The sequence below is a fragment of the Diospyros lotus genome, chromosome 2, assembly GCF_014633365.1.
Source record: "Diospyros lotus cultivar Yz01 chromosome 2, ASM1463336v1, whole genome shotgun sequence".
Lineage (NCBI taxonomy): Eukaryota > Viridiplantae > Streptophyta > Magnoliopsida > Ericales > Ebenaceae > Diospyros > Diospyros lotus.
The window spans coordinates 717,192-736,069 of record NC_068339.1 but is presented as its reverse complement, the minus strand read 5'-3'; the positions used below and the strand labels follow the sequence as shown (position 1 = coordinate 736,069).

Below are 18,878 nucleotides of genomic sequence, written 5' to 3'. Positions count from 1 at the left end.
AAATTGAAATGTTTTGATCATTGTCGAGAATATTTGAGATAAGATATGAAAGTTTTGTAGATGCATGCAAATACAGAGATGGGTACAATTTGTAATTAAAATAATTGATATCATGAAATGATATAAATAGAAGAGGTGGCGACATGATGAGATTCGGATCGAGGGAGGGGATCACTTGAGGGGATGATTGCTAAGGACATTCCCTTCTCTGATGCTGCCTGCATGTGCCGCAGAATCCCCACCATCCCCTTATTATAATAATAATAATAATAATTCAATCGATTAATTCAACCTGCCCTAGATTGGGGTAAGGTAACGTCGTGTCGGAATAATAATAATAATAATAATAATAATAATAATATTATTATTATTATTATTATTATTATTATGAGAACGTTAGGCCTATTAGATTAATTATTATTTTGGGAATTAATAAAGAGTCCCAAAATTTGGGACGATAAGGCAAAGGATGGCGGTCACACGTAGGGATGGGGAGTTTGATTTGATTGGAGAAATGAATAATAGGTGATGGGGAGGGGGGGATTATGGACTTATATCGCACGTACGCCCAAATTTATGGCCGAATACGTCGGCGTAGGGGTAAGGGCTTGGCCTTTTGGGGCAGAGGCTAACCTCACTCAAATCAAACTATTAGACAGCGACGCCTTGGGGCTGCCTGCATCACCATGGGACACCTTCTTTTGTTCCTTCACGTTACTGGTTTCAACTTATATGACTCTCACAATTCAGGGGATCCAATCCACCACTTGTTTATATTACATATATATTTTTTAAGTATAAATAAATAATTTAATTTTTATTTTTATTTAATTTTATCTTAAAAATTAGACCACAACTACTGATGACCATCGGCCACAAAATAAATATTTATTTAAAATATTTTATTGTTTTTATTTATAGATACGTAATATATATCAAATAACTCATAATTTTAATAAATATACACATTTTCATTGGGCCATGATACATAAATAGTTCATCACTATGCTATGCAGTGGCCTTGTTTTAATTATTGAAGGTGTTGAATTTGGGGTCTTGTGATCGAATAGTATGAGTTTTCTTTTTTTTTTCCCTTTTCTACTCGAATTATTTGAGTTCGATGCTCACTATACATCCATAAATTTAAAGGGAATGTTGATAGAGGTTATCTTAAATAGTAGGGTTGTTCAAATTTCAATTTCAATTGATCAAAATTTGGTTCGATCCATCCTCAATTTATATTTTTATTCAATTGGTTTTCAATATGGTATGGTTTGGTCCAAGACCAAAATTAGACTGAAAATCGGTTGAAAATAAATAATAATATAATATGCATATATCATAATATTAAAGTGTGAATTAGTTGATTTTTGTTTAGATTTTAAAAAAATATTTGAATTATAAAAATATATATATGCATTTTAAAAATATATATATTAAAAAAATATTTAGAACCAATTAGGACTAGTTTAATTCAGTTTTTGATCCAATATTCTTAAGAATCCTAATATCGGTCTGGTCTAGTCTAGTCTAGTCTAGTCTAATTTAGAGTCAGTCTAGACCGAATACAAACATGTATTGGATGACATTTAATTAAGAATCTTTTCAAATATCATTGATGATTAGTGTAATGCCTACTAATGAGTGACAAATTATAAAAAAAAATAGTAGTTATAGTTGTAATTAAAATTACTCAAAATTTGGATATATTATTTTTAAAATTTACCATTGTAAAAATAATAATATATTAATTTAATAGGTATCTCTTTTTTTTTGACAATTTTCACACAAATCTCTTTTGATTTTACATTTACTTTTAATATTTAATATTAACATGATCTATTTATTTATTTTTTCAAAAACCCCCTATTCCTAAAGTCAATAATATAAAATACTATCTTTGATGTTACATTTGAATTTTGAAAAATTTAAAATAACTCATAGCCAAATATTAAAGTAAAACCATAGATTATGCAAGAAATTCAAATGAAAAAAAATATAATAAATCAATGGATGATAATATAGAAGATAAAGAGAAATAGATATTTTGACACACAATCTCATATTTATCATAAATGTTAGATTAGCTAACTTAAGGGTGAGCATTTGGTTAATTTGGTGGGTGAACCAATTACTCAACTCAAATAGATCAAACTCGTATTAAAAATCAAACCAAACCTATTGAATACACTTAAACTGAACAAATCAAAAAACCAAACTGACAAAAAAAATGAAAAACTAAAATAATAAAATACAAAAATAACGTCATTTTTGACATTTCGATTTGTTCAATTTTTTCAATACAGAAACTAAATCAAACCAAAATTGTTAAATTTGAAAATCAAACCTAACCAACCTATACCTTGAACAAAACCAACCTAACAATTTTGATCGATTATGTTCGATTACTTCGATTTAATCGAAATATTACTCATCCCTAACCTACGCTAATTTTAAAGAGAAATTACATTATATTTATTCGTCATGAGATGTTAGCTTAAACTCAATTTCACGAAATCCTTGCGAACAATTGAGTTTAAGCCTCTTAAATACAAAGATAAAAAAAAAAATTCAAAGTCCAATATATTTTATCTTTATAAAGTAGCATACAAAAGTTATTCATGATTAACTTTATGTATTTTTACTCATTTTACTATTTTAACTCATTTCAACTAAAATATTTAACAAATACTAACTTTTGAAACTCACTTCAACTCGACTAATTTGCTAAACTCTTTTTTATAATTAAACTCGACTCAAAACACTAAACTCAACCTACTTCACCGTGCATCCAAACGAAGCCTAAATACTAAAGCTAAATTACATCAAATCTAAATGAAGATGATACATAAATAACAACATTACAAAGATATAGCTTTAAATGAAAAAGGCTAAAAAGGTACCATTCGTTATTATTTATGCATGTATTCCACCAAAAAAAAATGCTACTTTTAAGTCATCCACCTTATCTCTCAAACAAAAAGGTTATCCTCTCAACCTTCAAGCCCTTGAAATGGATCTCTCTGGTGTGGTTTAACATCTCAACCACTAATCTTAATCTGTTTTCAAAAGAAGAAATGAATTAAAGTGGAGATTGCCAAACACCCACATGCCCATGTGAGGAAAGAAAGCTAGCAAATTAATTCAATATCCAATGCACCAATCCCTCACCATTTGGCATTTGCCCCCTCCTCCTAACTTGATTTGACAATGTGTATATCTTCTAATAATTCACAAAAATTAAAAAGTAACGATTGTTTTTATAAACTAATTAATTAAAACAACTATTGTCGCTCGAATACAATAATATATTTATTAAATAAAAACATCATCGTCAAGTCGTCTGAAGTTTGTAAGAAAAAAATAATAATTTGGGGGCACAGGAAAATTCCCGTACAAATACTCTAATATTTAAGTTAAATACTAAAAATTTAAATCTCATGTTAAAATCAATTTTAGATACGTATATTTTTTGTAATGAAAAAACTTGCTTATTTATAGAGAAGTGTGGAGTAATTCTAAATCTCTTAGAATTATAATTCTTATAAATGATGTTTATTTCAATATTATTAATTTTTATTATGATTAAATTTTTTTATAGATGATATCTATCATTTTCATAGAATTTTTAGAGAAATTTTTAGATGTCAGAATTATCTAGTTCATGCATTATGAGGGACCCTTCGATTAAGAAAAAATTACACATTTTTAACCCAAAATAACTTTAAATTTGTTGATATTTTAGTAAATTTTTATTTATGATACAATAATACCGATTGAATAAATGTGTTGATTATTTACTAATTAAGATTATGAGCGATAATAGTAATTAATAATAATTTAAGTGATTAGGTCTATTAACACTACATCTAAAGCTGAATATAGGCCCTATTTTTTTTTTTTATCATATATATTATTGGAGATATTTCTAGAATTCTATAAAAATCATGCAAAATTCTTAACAAATCTTCTGTTAAAAAGGGTTATCGCCTTGTTGGGGGAATTGTCCCATCTGGAAGAAAAAGACAAGACAAAAAGATGCAATATACACGTGGCAGCCGCCAAATGCACCCCCACAGTTGGTGGACAAATTTAGTTGGGTTCCAGCTGGCAGCGTTCGAAATATAACCATCTGGGGGCATGTTTGTCATTTTACTCTTGTCCTTCTTTTTTACACTAGATGTATGTGAAGCTTCTGGGGGTCGGATAATGATCCCCACCTTCCCCCACATAACTCCCATCATGCCTGCCGCCCCCTCTCCCTCCCATCTTCTGTTTTCTCTTCTACTTTTATCCACATTGCCAAACTCATCTCAAACTTAATCATTCCAAGCCATCACCCATTTGATGACACAATATATATATAAAGATTAAATGAAAAATAACATATTCATCAGATATAATTTCAATAATTTAATTTTATCATGCATTATAGCACGAATACATAATCAATATCGATCATGACAATGTTAATAAAATTAGTTCTATTACCAAATTTATTTGTATGAACCATAAAGTTATATTTTAAGTTACACACACGTGCAAATAACTAAAATACTTCTCTTGCCTCATCGTCTTATCAATTTGGATAAAAAATATTTTTGTCACTTTAATTATATATTATACAGTTTAAGGTGTATAAATAATATTTTTTTATTTTTATTCATGTGCTTTAGATACCTATCTTAATTTGTTGGACTTGTGGGTAGAGGATAGGATAACATAATGTGATAACGAGATTGCATAAAAAAACGATACTTTTTTTCTGTGTGTGAAGTAACCACGCATGAAACTTCACAATGTGGATCGATCTTAATCAGAAACATATACATATGGTCTAGACAGGGAAAACACAAGAGAAGGGAAACTACATAAACTAAGGACAATACACCCATCAAATTAAAGCAACAGAATTCCCCAGCCATGTACTACTTGTATTATATATATGTAAGGCATTTGCTTGTTTATTGAACAGTCAACTATATATATGTAGTTGTCGTCATCATCAAAGCCTTGTGAAAAATGCAAGACAAATATATTGCAAGAGATATAGTTCATTGAATTGGATCATGAGCTGCACTAAGCTGCAAAAACCCTTTCACTTTGGGGGGATCCGAGAGAGAGAGAGATTGTCTTTGTCTCCAATATATATCCAGAGGCCCCATTGCTAGCTCTTCTCCTTTCATGAAGCTAGCTAGCTATATGTGTAGTTTAAATGATTCTGTGTGTTTCTTGTGAAATTATTATTGGGTTTCTCTTGGAAGCATGCTTTGGTTTTGAGACAAATGTTGTCTGATTTAATTCCAAGTATTGATGAAACTATATGTGTGAGGCTTCTGCTGTCTTCTCATTTCATTAGAACTTTTGTTTTGATGTTGGTGGGCATTAATGCTTTGGACACATGCATGCAAAGGCATATATATATATATATATATTTTATATATATATGTACATACATATTTCATCTTGGCATTTGTCAATCACTTTCAGGACACCATAGCATGGGATGGGACACCTAACACATCATGTCCATCATTTATACCATTGTATTGTACTGTACGACTGTGCCCAAATGGCTGGCTATTCACGGGGATATCCCCAGCCCCCAGCACAGGCATAACACTTGCAGATATACGTTCAATTCAATGGAATAATAGTCAATGCCCATCTACTCAGTCCTCCCCCTCTTTCCCCCTGAATCTGCTGCCAGCCAGGCCAGGTCAGGCATGGCATGGCATGGTATGGGCTAATATTAAGACCCTTGTTTTGGATCACCACCGGGTGGTAGTTTGGATGGTAAAGAACTTCTCTCTCTCTTTTTTTTTCTTTTTTTTTGAGTTTTGTGGTAATTTTTTTTAAAAAAAAAAATTGTGATTTGATAGTGTCTCAAGACACTCAGCTATAAATATTATTTAATAGAGTTGTTAGAAATTTATGATATTTTTAAAGATGTTCTTTCAAATAACATCCTTAATGATTAATAACAATCAACTATAAAATCTTGTGTAGATAAACATATAACGACATCTAAACAGTCAATGCAGGGGCGGATGCAGAGGGGGGCTTGGGACTGGGCTGTGCTTGGGAGTTTATATATTTATATATATATTATTATTTATTATATATTTTTTTATTATTTATTATATATTTTTTTTACTGTTTAATTGGGGCTAGCACGGGCTGAAGCCCGTGCCACCCCCCCCCCCTATATCCGCCCCTGAGTTAATGCACTTGAATTTTTAGGATAACAATCGAAAGGTCTTGCAAGGTGAAATTCTTAAAAAGGAAAAACGAGAATTTATGCATGATGGACTTATACCAATCTAGCAAGAGGTTTACTATATATAATGAATTTTTTTTTAAATTTTAATTCAAGTTCTAGCAAGAAAAAAAAAAAAAAACTTCAAATCTTATGAGCAATTATTTATGGGAAAAATTCTAATGAGAAACCCACAAAACCTAGTACAATGAATGTGACTAAATTCCATGATTATTTCACAATATATATATATAAGTACAAGGGTTTTGTGACTTACTTTTTATCTTGGTCATCGACTGGCTCTTTTAGGAAAAAAAAATTAAAATCATAATTCATTATAATCATTCCAAAATACCCACAATAATGTGACTGTTGACAAAAATAAGTTTCTTTTTATATTTTTCCAAAAAGGAGGAGACAAACTAGTACTGTTTGCTTGACCAACGTTAGTATACCACGTGAGACTAGTAAACCTATTATTGCAGTACCTTAGAATAGTAATTAAGGTAATTATAGCAAAGAAAAATAATAGGAATATAATACATAATTATGTGTAGTTTGGTGGGTGGCTGGGTGTGTGTGTGTGTGCGTGTAAAATAAACTCATTTGGGGGGAAGTACTTATCTATTAAGTTTGGGCTCATGATGGGAGCAATCTTTTGGAGTCCAAACGTGAAAAAAAGCCCAAAAAGCGTACAATCCCACGTTGCATAAAGCAAAATACTAGCTAGCTTAGCTTGGCTAGGATGGATGGATAGTTGGATGGATGGATGGATCTCCTTTAATAAATAATAATCTTTTGGATTTGATGCTTTGACTTTTGGACTTGCCCAAGCAAACTTCTCTTTTTGGATTTAAAGGTAACTCACCCCACTCACATGCTTTGTTTCTTGACCTTTCCCATATGCACATATCGACTTTATCACTCCCAAGCAGCTGCCCCCCCCTCTCTTCCCTGTGTAGGGAAGCAAAAGATTCCAAGAGGGCCATCCCCAAACTCTCTCTCTTGATGATTAGGGTTTGTGGGGCTGAGATTTTGTGTGTGATTATATATATCTATATGGGGTTATGTATATGCTTAATTGGCTTGGGTTGGCTGTGACTGAGACTTTGTTTTCCTAAAATACAATGATATAATCAACATATGAATGAGATAAAAGGAACCTCCCCCTTCTTCCCAACAAAGCATATGTCAATTCTTTGGAAAGCTTTTTGGGGGCTGGCTGAAGATAACACTTCTGTTTATCTTTATTCTTTCCAGTGTGTGTAGGGAACAAGCTAACAGTTAAGAGATCCTTTTCCTTTGTTACTTTTTGTTTGTTTTTCGTCCTTAGAAATATTGCTTCTTCACTCCTCTTGGATCCATCCACCTGCACCTTTCTTTAATAAATAAGATTATACCACTCGCAACTTAATAAAAGAGTGCGGTCGACATTAATGAGATCTAGACTTAAGATCTCAAAATCCTATCACTTATCATTATGCTACAACTATGATACTTGCATACAAGAAATTAAGATTATCATAATATACAAATCAATGGAGTTTTTATAATTGTTTTCTTTTTTTTTTTTTTACCCAAATCTTCGGCATGACTAATTCCCATGAGTCTATCAATCGCTTAGTCCACATAAGTCAAACAATGCTCCAATACATGATAGACTTAGCCTAACAACAACTACATGAGGCACACAATACTTGCATCAATCACAACACATAACATGATCATAACGGATCACTAAATTATGTGACTCACAAAGTCATATAAATCCCCCCACATATCACGGCAAACATGACCCCCTTAATAATATAGTTGGAAGAATATCTTTTGCATGTTATTAATGAGACTCAAACTTATATTAGACAATTTGAAAATCACAATAAAAATTAATTTAGATAATTATTCACTCAATTTTAGACACATGTCAATCAATAATTAAGTTATATACACTATTTTTTTCTTACTCACTTTAGTGTAAAAAGACTTATTTATAAACAAATACCCCCCACCCCACATTGAGTTTGTTGATCACCTAATTCCCCATCTCTCTTTTTATCTCTACAAAATTTAAAATTGAGAAATTATCTAATAAGATAATAAGATTGATTGAGAAAATGTTAGGGCGACACATATGGGGGAGGTGGGTGGAGGGGGCAGGGCAAGAGACACTTTTAAGGGTGTGTTTGTCTTTCATGTGGACATGAGAAGAGAGCTATGATGATGATCATGGAAGGGCACTGCCCTACACCATTACCATAGCCGTGGGATGTATGTATGGACGCACATGCACACTAAAAGGGCCTCCTTCCCACAAAAAAGTGTTCACATTACAACCAAAATGAAAAAAAAAAAAAGTTAAAAAAGGAGATGAAAAGTAACATAGCTTGACTTAATAATAAAATAAAATAAAATAAACCAAACAAAGACCCACCCATGCTGCCTGTGCCAACCAACCCACTATTAATTTGTTTCGTTGTCCATTAATTTTTTTATATTTAATTTTAATATTTATCGAATTATGAGTATTTTTCTTAAAAAATAATAACACTTTTTCATGCATTATTAATTAACTTTAAAAATTATAAATAAACAATTTTTATAATATAAAAGTGTTTATAATTTCTTAAAAAAATATTGTTAATTTCAAGAATTATAAGTAATTCTTTAAAGAATTAGTAATACTTTTTCACAAATTATTAAACGTACGGACGTCGATTGTCATTTAAACCTTCCACCCGAACAGTTTGCCAGCCTTAGGAGGCTTCTCGATGAGGATCTCACCAGCAAAACTTTCCAGGATCGCATCAAATTTGGAGGTCACCACCACCAAGATATATAGCCTGGCAACTCCACAATTACTTCTTATAAACACAACACGTACGGTTATTATCTGTAAAAAGTGATAGTTTCTAAAAAAATAACTCTTTTTATTAGTATGATGTTCCTTTAATAATTAAAAAATATTATATTATAAAAGTTAAAAATTCAGTATCTCAATTATTAAAAATTATTTTTTTAATTTTTTTAATTAAAAAATAATTTTTAACAATTAAGATACAGAATCTTGATATTCTTGTATATTATGGATCAAATATAATATTTTTTAATTATTAAAATAGTACAATAAATTAGTCAACCTATTTAAATAATATCAAATAATCATTTACCTGATATATTCATGTGCTTGCGAAAACGGGTGCTTTTATATATTCATGTGCTAATGTTCGATCACAATAAAAACTTGAAGCAACATTTTTTAATTATCAAGGATTGTTGTATATATTAAGCTTAACTAATAAGGCTATACTTGGAACAGACAAAAAATTTGTTTTTCTTTTTTTTTTTTATATATATATTTTCTTCTTCATCCTCCACATTAACGTTTGGGAAACAACTTGAATGCCAAATTAAATGACCTTAATTGGGTCGCTTCAGTTCAGTCCTTGTAGGACACAAGCCCATGGGCTTATTGAGGCTTTTTCTTACATGGGCATTTACTTATTGCTTAAATCAACTAAACTAAAGGGATAAGCCCCCATAGAGATGTACAAATGGCAGATTGAGGGGTTTTGGTGCACCCAGTCACCCAACCAATCAATCGTAAAAACTATTCAAGAGATTGAGCAAACGGTGATCCGTTATTAGGGTTTAGGGTTTGATGCATGATCGATGAGAATTGATTAAAAGCAGCCTCTGGCTTTGGTGATGGGGCCTTTGGATTGGGAGGCATAATATTGAGCGCGGGCTGTAGAGGAAAGCACTAAGAGCACAGCCATGCTGACGAATCCCAGCAAGAGAATGGCCGTGGCGATGTTGGCTCTGTTGATGAAGAACGCATTTGTTTTCGACGATATCTCGTCGTCTCCTCCTAACAGTCTCTTCAACTCGAAGCTCACGGCAAAGCCCGCCCCTGCTCCCGCAGCCAAGAGGAAGCTCATTATCTGCACAAACAAAGTAATTAAAAGCACTGATTGAGGGCTGTAAATGAACAAATAACTGCCCTATACAATGGTTACCTCATTTGGTATCAATCGACTGAAATCATTAATTGGAGGGTAAAGGAGAGATACGAATTAAGTTGATGAAGAGGAGGACGTACCTTGTCGGCATAGAAGTCGAATTCAGGAAGACCAGCCGTTGCGAATCAGCCTCTTGTCGGTGCAGACGTGGTATGTTTCACTGATCTCTTCTCTTGAAACCCTTCCTCAGGCTGTTTGTTCTTCATTCTAACTCTTCGTTGATATATATATATATATATATATATATATATAAAAGATCAGGTCTCCGATCGATCTTTCTCTGTATGTCCCTCGGTAATGTCAATTTACAGCTTTGACTGGACCAGGAAGAAACAATTTTGTAAGTGTCAGCCGGAGCAATGTCTTTCGGCTCTAAACAGCAATCCGATCGGCTTCGGAATCTGTGTTTAATTAGATTACTTTGTTTAATTGCAAGTAATATTTAGATTAAACTACGAAGTTTACAAGATGGATTCGCCGCTTCCATATCGGCCGGCGCCACCTAAATATGTATGTACTAATAAACTATTGAATAATGGACCTAATGGTTGCCCTTAATTAATCTAATTTATTAAAAGTAAAAGTTAAGTAATAATAAATGTATATTGCTAAAATTATTTAAATATTAAAAATAAATTTTAGTTTATTATTATTTAATCCTTATATTTTAGATAATAATTGACATTATCCATTAACTATTAGTTGAGAATCGAATGTTGGGTTGGAGTGGCCCAACCTTGAGGCCCATATATACATTGGGCTTTCCAGCTGCAACTAGGCCCAAGTATTTTCTTATGGGCCGGCTATTGATTCTTAATTGTTCTTAATACAGGAATGCTACTATTAAAAGGGTCACAATTAAGTTCTTGAATAGTATTTTGGGTGAAGTAATAAAAATATCTCTATATTTTATTAAAAATGTGGTGTGGTACTTTAAATTTTCAGCATGTACACTTCTATTTTTAAAAAATGTAACTATTAAACATTTTAACAAAATAAATAAGAACACGCACTAGCCAGGAAGACCCTTATTATGAAGGTATAAAAATACAAAACCCTTATTATGAAGGTATAAAAATACTCATGCATGGCGATAGAAATCAAATAGCTCGACCAAACAAAAATAGCGCAGTTAGTTCTAACATTCTAGTACAAAAAAATTAATAGAAAAATAAGAAAATAATAAAAAAAATTAGTGAATGTATCAAAATATCCTTATATTTTACCAAAAGAAAATTATTTTCTAAAACTAAATGTAATATTAGCTTTTATTTTTAATTACAAAATTAACTATTTAATAACAAATTAAAATGTATTTAATAGTTCTACTTTTCTAGAGTAAATATGTCTAATGTAATATTTTAAAAATTTGAAGTGACACAATTTTTTTGATAAAATAAAAAAGTATTTTTATGCCTTCACCCTCATATTTTTGGTATTAATATATGGATTGATATATATATACAAATTAGAAGGAGCAGCAAGCTAGGCCCTTCTCGCCCAATACCCATAATCCACGAGAGACAATGCATGTCCCAGAAGTGAAACTCAACTCCGGCCACAAGATGCCGCTCATCCAAATGGGCACGGCGGCCGATCCCCTCCCACGGCCGGACCACCTCACCTCCACCTTCCTCGCCGGCATCGAGGCCGGGTACCGCCGCCTTCTACCGCACCGAAGAGCCCCTCGCGGTCGTGGTGGGCATGCACGGCGCGAGACCACAGCCTCTTCAAGGGCCGCGACCGGCTCGTCATCACTTCCAAGCAGGGGCAGAGGCGGGGGGGGGGGGGGGTGGGGGCGCTTTTCAGCCCACCCAATTTTTTAAAAAAAGTAGATCTTAAACACTAAAGATAATATTTTTTTATTAGAAACCCCCCAAGCCCAGCGCAAGCCCAAGTCCCCCAGCCCAGCTCCCCCCACCATTCAAATTTTTGAAGCCCCTCGGGTAAAAAATCCTAGCTCCGCCCCTGTTCCAAGCTCTGGGGCACCGATGCCCACCACGACCTCGTCCTCCCCGCCTTTAACAACGCACTGCAGTAAACCTAATTTTCCCTATACATATATTTTCTCATCAAAATATCCTAATTTTCCAGGAAAATGGCATGCATTTTCTTTTGTGGGTGGGCTGGATGCAAGAGGCTGGGGCTGGAATATGTGGACTCTTTACCTGGTTCATTGTCCGGCGGGGTGGGAATCTCCACCAAGTCTGTGGGTGTCAGCCAACTTTGGCTGCCTGAAGCTCTCCAAGCTTCTTCAGAATGCCACCATCCAGCCTGCAGTCAATCGGGTCTCTCTGCAATATTTTGTCTGTTCTTGATCCGACGACGAGTTTTATGTTGTTCATATGCTAGCTGCTGCCTGCTGCAGGTCGAAATGACTCCGGCATGCCAGCAGCCGAAGCTTAGGCAGTTCTGCAAGGAGAGGGGAATTCGTGTGAGTATGGTCTCCACTGGGGGGCCAGTGGAGCTGCATGAAGATCTCTTGCAGTGATGGGCAGTGCGATCCTCGAGAACATTGCAGCTGATTGGGGAAAGAGTATTCCTCGGGTACTAGCTAGTTAGCTAAATATTTTTCTAAAAATCAATTTATTATTTGGCTAATTATCTGAAAAACTCTTTTATTTTTTTTTTTATTTTTTTTTTTAGATTACACGCTATCACTAGCGCCCCCGCTGAACCCGCCACAAGATCATCACGAGAGAGATAAATCAAAAATGTGCTTGAGTGACCAAGATTTTTTTATTTTTTATTTTTTGAAGCTGCGTCCATTAACACTTACCAATGATTACTCTTAAAAAGATGTAAATTAATTGGTTCCCCTAGAAATCGATCCTACACTGACAATCTTTAGCTTGACTTTACAACTCCCTCATTTGCCACCCAGCTATGTCACGGGGGCCAAAAAAACTCTTTTATTGTTCTTATATGTGCTTGTCCATTGATTAAAAAAAAAAAGCTTTTTAACAATAAAATTGATAGAAATATATATCATATTTATAAAAGTGTTGATGTAATATTTGTAATTTTAAATATTGGTTAGATGTTGTTATTGTTCAAATATAATAATATAATTTATTTATTTAGAGATTCATCTTCAAGCTCTCACAATTATATAAGAAATAAATTAATTAGAGAGCACAAGATATTTTTCGCACAAACACTTCAATATTTAAAAGGAACTCCTCGAGTATTAATTGGTCATCTTTGGGGAAAGGCTACCGAGGACCTTTTGGCAGAGGGGGTGTCTCGAGATTTCTTTTGGCCTGATTTCATTTTTCTAACACTTATATTTTTAAACTTTTGAACTTTGAATTTTACGAGAGCTTGCTTATTAATTGGGTAAATCCTTCTATCCAAGACTTTTTCCTTAGCATCTTTCTCTATTTCTCTAATTTTAGTTAATCGGGCTTTGGTTCTTATACATACCAGAGGTGTTTTTGTTTTTATTTTTATTTTAACTTCCAAAATAACTTTTATCCTCAATAAAAATCATTTTTTTATTAATTGATGAAAGCTGAGATTGCATTGATGAGATGGGTACATGAGAAAGGGGTGAGTGCCATACTGAAGGGCTTCAACAAATTCTGCCCCATTCTCATGTACCCATTTCAAATTGCCTCTTTCCTTTTCCTCCATGCATGATTCTATGTTTGTTTGGAGTAGGGGTGGGTGAATATCCAGTCAATTCTGTTATTGAAATTAAATAGATTAAACTTTTTTAAAAAATTAAACCAATCCGATCAAATAGATGCTCAAGCCAACAAAATTAGAAAAACAAATTAAAAAATCAAACCGATCAAAAAGACAAATAAAAAGTAAAAAATGTCATTTTTGACATTTTGATTGGTATGGTAATTTCAATTTTTTTTAATAAAGATGCTGAATTAAATCAAAATAATCAAACGCACACAAATTTAAAAACTAAACTAAATTGAAATAAAGACAAATCCAACCAAATAAATTCTCAATTTCAACGGATTCAATTTAATTATTTTGATTTTGTCAAAACTCTTCCCCCGTGATATGTTTGGGCAAATGAAGGATGTGAAGCATGGCCCTTAGGGCGTAGATCAACTAACAAAGAAAAAATGTGTTGGGGTGTTGTTCTTTGAACCCTCAAATTCTATGCTCGAGTTCTGATCAAGAGATAGTTCAACAGGCAATGAGCGATCTTGAAAAATGAAAAATGTTTGTCGTCCTCACCTTTGCGATTGTGTTAGGGGTCAAAACTGTCTGTTAGATTCCCTGATTTACCTTTCTTACTGAAATTATGGGATTGAAGAGCGAGAGACATTCATGATGATGCGTTAATAAAAAAAAATATAAAACGTGAGAATATCTTGAACAGGGAGTACAAGAAAATGCATGGTCAGGGATGGATGGATGGAACCAGAAATCTGAACTCTGCAAGGCTGCAACTCAAAACAAGGACTTGAATGGAATGGCATCAACTTAACCCCAAAACGTCTGTACGTTTTTTTCTTCCCAAGTCCAAAAGAGTAATTATGATCACCTGGGACACAGCCGGCTGTCTTTTAAGTAGAAACAAACAGTCGTTATCCAAGGAAACTTTTGTTGCAAACAACCCATCGTTATTTCCCGTTATCTTTGTGGCAAATAACACATTATTTGTGTTACACTATTACCATCAAATTATTAACAATGAAACAAACAATCATTCAAACTAATGTCTTATAAGCAAAAACTTATTAAAAGACCAAACAAATTTAAAACCCACGAATAATTTTTGGGCTAAAAAGGTATAATTTTTTTCTAAATGAGAGATCCGAACAAAGCCCAAATAAGATAAGTTCGATAACTAAAATTTTTTCGAGAATTCTACAAAAATGATAAATATTATTCATAAAAATCTTAATTTTAATGGACATCAAAATATTAAAATAAATATTACCTAAAATAATCTTAATTTAAAAAAATTTATGTTCTTTATAAATAGACGAGTCATTATTTCAAAAGAGATATGCATCTAATTTTAATTTCAATACAATTTTTTAATTTTTAATATTTGATATAAGTATTTGAATGTTTGTATGGAGACTTTCTTATGCACTGTAATCGTTTATTTTTTCTTAAATTTTTAACGGTTCGATGACAATATTTTTAGTCAATAAATCTATTATAGCGTTCGAGCAAGAACGTAAACAACTAAATCTAAATGATTCCCGTGAAGTATCTATTATAACTCTTCCATCGATATATAAATATTATTATTTAATTATTAAGTTTACTTGATAATTAAATAATAATATTTATTTGAGTTGGTTTGGTAATTAACGTAATTTTATCTGGTTCAATTTTGTTCTATGAAAAATATTATTTTTTATTTGATTTTAAAATTAGTATTTCAACTCTTAACCAAATAAATTGAAACTGCGATAGCATATGATTGTTTTAGAACAAATATTACTAAATTTAATTTATTTACAATTTCAAATATATTGTTGTTTAAATACAACAATTAAGATTTATATCGAAAAGTTTTGAAAGTCTATAAAATTTAGTTGGAGAACAAAGTTTGTACGGGAGAGACAGAGCTGGCCCTATAGTAAGGCCAGCAAGGCGGCCGCTTGGGACCCCCAAATTAGGAAGGCCCCAAATTTTAAAAATTTGTTATTTATATATATTTTTATTTTTTAATAATAAATTATTTTATTAAAAAATTAAATAAAAAATACAATTTGATAAAAATATCAATGATGATAAAATAAAATCTGTTAAAAAATCATTTAGAGTTAATTATTTTATGTACACAATTGATCAAGTCATTTCTTCACTTCAAAATAGATTTGAGTAATTTGGAATATATGAAAATTTTCTATGCAATTTTAAGAAATTAAAATCAATGGATGAAGATGTTTTAAAAAGATATTGTTTGAATCTTAAAAATGTTCTTAAATTTGATGGATTTTTTTATATAGATGGTTTAGATTTATTTTTAGAATTAAGAGTGTTAAGAGAAACTTTTTAAAAGAAAAAAAATGGTACATTGAAAATTCTTCATTACATCAAAATAATTGATTATTTTCCAAATGCATATATTATTATTTATAGAATATTATTCACAATTCCAGTTTCAGTGGCTTGTGCTGTAAAAAAAATTTCAAAATTGAAATTGATAAAGTCATAATTGAGGTCAACTATATCACAAGAAATATTAAATAGATTAGCTATATTATCCATTGAGCATGGTTTATTAGATAAACTTAATTATGGAGATTTGAAAAATTAATTTTACATAAAATTGAGTATAGTTTAACGCATATTTGTGAAATAAAATTTGCTCATTATTGGTGAATTTTACCTTTTTAATGTTATCAATTTAATACTTTATTTTGTTTTCTTCGATAGGAAAATCAGGAATTTATAGTTTTTTACTCGAGTTGCACTAATCTTCTTAGAGTTTCAAGAAAAAAATATTTCTATTTTTTTCTTTGTTTATTGTAGTAGGTTATTTAGCATTTTTTAATCTCTGAGATATTATATTTTAGTTAAAAATTCACTATCATTAAGAAATTATCAGATTTTGTAGTTAATTGAACTTCAACTTTTTTTTTAATTTAATGAAATGATAAAATTTTTTAGTAAAATAAAATATTATTTATTTTTTTATAAAAAAATTAATACTCTTAATAAGGCCTCGATAAATTTTTTCGCCTAGAGCTCCCAGATTGGTTGGGTCAACTCTGGGGAGAGAGTGGTATGGAAAAATTGAAATGGGCTCCAGAAAATACTTGTAAGGCATAAAAATATGTTAGAAGGTACGTCAAGATTTTTCCTGTGCCAACCTCCTATACTTAAATAAAAGAGAGTGGTAAAGTCTAAATATAAATGAAAATGTGCATAAATTGGTGATAGGACATATGTAATACCCCGAGAGCCCAGAGAGGTTAATATATATCGAGGATAGTGTAAGAAATGAAACAACACTAGCTGGATACCTTTTGGGCTGAATGTTGGCAAAGAACTCCCAAGTTAAGCGTGCTTGACCTGGGGTAATCCAGGGATGGGTGACCCCCCTGGGAAGTTCGTGTAGGCCCATCGGGATAAGTTGTTCCGGTTCTTCCTATCGCTCGAACGGGATGTTACAGGTGGTATCAGAGCCGACCCTTGGCGAAAGCGGTCCGATGAGGGCGGGGAGTGGCGCCGGGGCTCGAGGGCCTGTACAAGGAGCGGCTTCTAGCAGGCTTCTAGGATGGCAGCCCCCAAGGGGAGAAGATCTGGGACCAGTTGTAAGGTCGCATGACGAGGACGTCATGCGCTTAAGGGGGGAAGAATGTAATACCCCGAGAGCCCAGAGAGGTTAATATATATCGAGGATAGTGTAAGAAAGTAAACAACACTAGCTGGATACCTTTTGGGCTGAATGCTGGCAAAGAACTCCCAAGTTAAGCGTGCTTGACCTGGGGTAATCCAGGGATGGGTGACCCCCCTGGGAAGTTCGTGTAGACCCATTGGGATAAGTTGTTCCGGTTCTTCCTATCGCTCGAACGGGATGTTACAACATAATAGAGAGTCGTTTAAGAGACTGGTACTTCTTTGGGAGAACTTATGTTGTTAGGGTATTCGAAATCTTAAAGTCGAAAAAAAATGAAAAAAAGTTCCTATAATATGAGAGGTCGAGAGCTATTTATAATCACTAATCAGTAATTGAAACACATAACATGCACGTGTAAATGCATAATACATTTCTAGATGCGAGATATAATGTTACTTAATATAACTTATTTTTTAAAAAAATTCCTCGTCAAAAAATTATCTTATCTTAAATATGATACCTTATTCAAAATAACTTATAGATTACAACAAAACATAAGTTTGATGTTTAATGTTTTTTATGATAATTGTAGGCGTTGAAGTAACTTAAATCCCTCCAAAACCTTTAAACATTAGTTAATTAAGATTAGATTATTATATGAACTAGTGGATCACCCATGCGATGCATGGATGAATGGATATCGTAAAAAAAAAATAAAATTGTTAAAGTAAAAATTATATAATTTAGTAGTTACAATAAATGAAAATCACAATAAAGAAGTAAAAAATAAATAAAATAACCATGTTACAATCATGAAAATACAACAAAAAGATTATAGATTTTGACAGATTTTCTTATATGCATTCAAGGGTAGACAAACAATTAAAAGTACATAACTCTATCCCGAAATCATGTAAAAATAAACCTAAATTAATATGTAATACAATAAATAATGAGTAAAAAATAAAAAAATTACACAACAACAGGAAAAAATAAATAAACGATAACCAACTTCTTTATTTTGAAATATGCATTCAAGGGTAGACTTTTTTTGAGGGGAATTTTTACGTGTATTTGTCTCATATGTGCATACCACACGAATTCTCAAGGCTTAATTTTTTTTAGTTGCATTCACATCACTCACTTGACAGAATAGTGGTGCTATGTTACACTAGAAGAACAAACTGGATAAAAAAATATGATTAAAATTTACTAAATAAAAGTAAAGAAGAAGAGAAAATTTGAGAAGAATACTCGAGAAAGGAGAAGAGAATAAATGGAAGGGTTGAACGGAGAGGAAGAAGAGAGAGAGATATTTACTTTC

At 32.2% G+C, this 18,878-nt stretch overlaps 2 protein-coding genes across 2 annotated transcripts; one reads left to right on the top strand and one right to left on the bottom strand.

Annotated features, from left to right (window-relative positions):
- Window positions 1-9,630: 9,630 nt before the first annotated feature.
- On the bottom strand, window positions 9,631-10,397 carry LOC127794058 (CASP-like protein 4D1; the record flags this gene model as incomplete). The annotated part of the gene is made up of 2 exons (XM_052324939.1): window positions 9,631-10,200; window positions 10,359-10,397. Coding segments are annotated over 2 exons (300 nt in total), but the record flags the coding sequence as incomplete, so codon positions are not given.
- A 1,407-nt stretch (window positions 10,398-11,804) lies between these two features.
- LOC127794057 (methylecgonone reductase-like) lies at window positions 11,805-12,769 on the top strand. The gene is made up of 4 exons (XM_052324938.1): window positions 11,805-11,984; window positions 12,239-12,315; window positions 12,416-12,566; window positions 12,647-12,769. The coding sequence occupies exons 1-4, from the start codon at window positions 11,805-11,807 to the stop codon at window positions 12,767-12,769; spliced, it is 531 nt and encodes a 176-aa protein (XP_052180898.1).
- The last annotated feature ends 6,109 nt before the right edge of the window (window positions 12,770-18,878 follow it).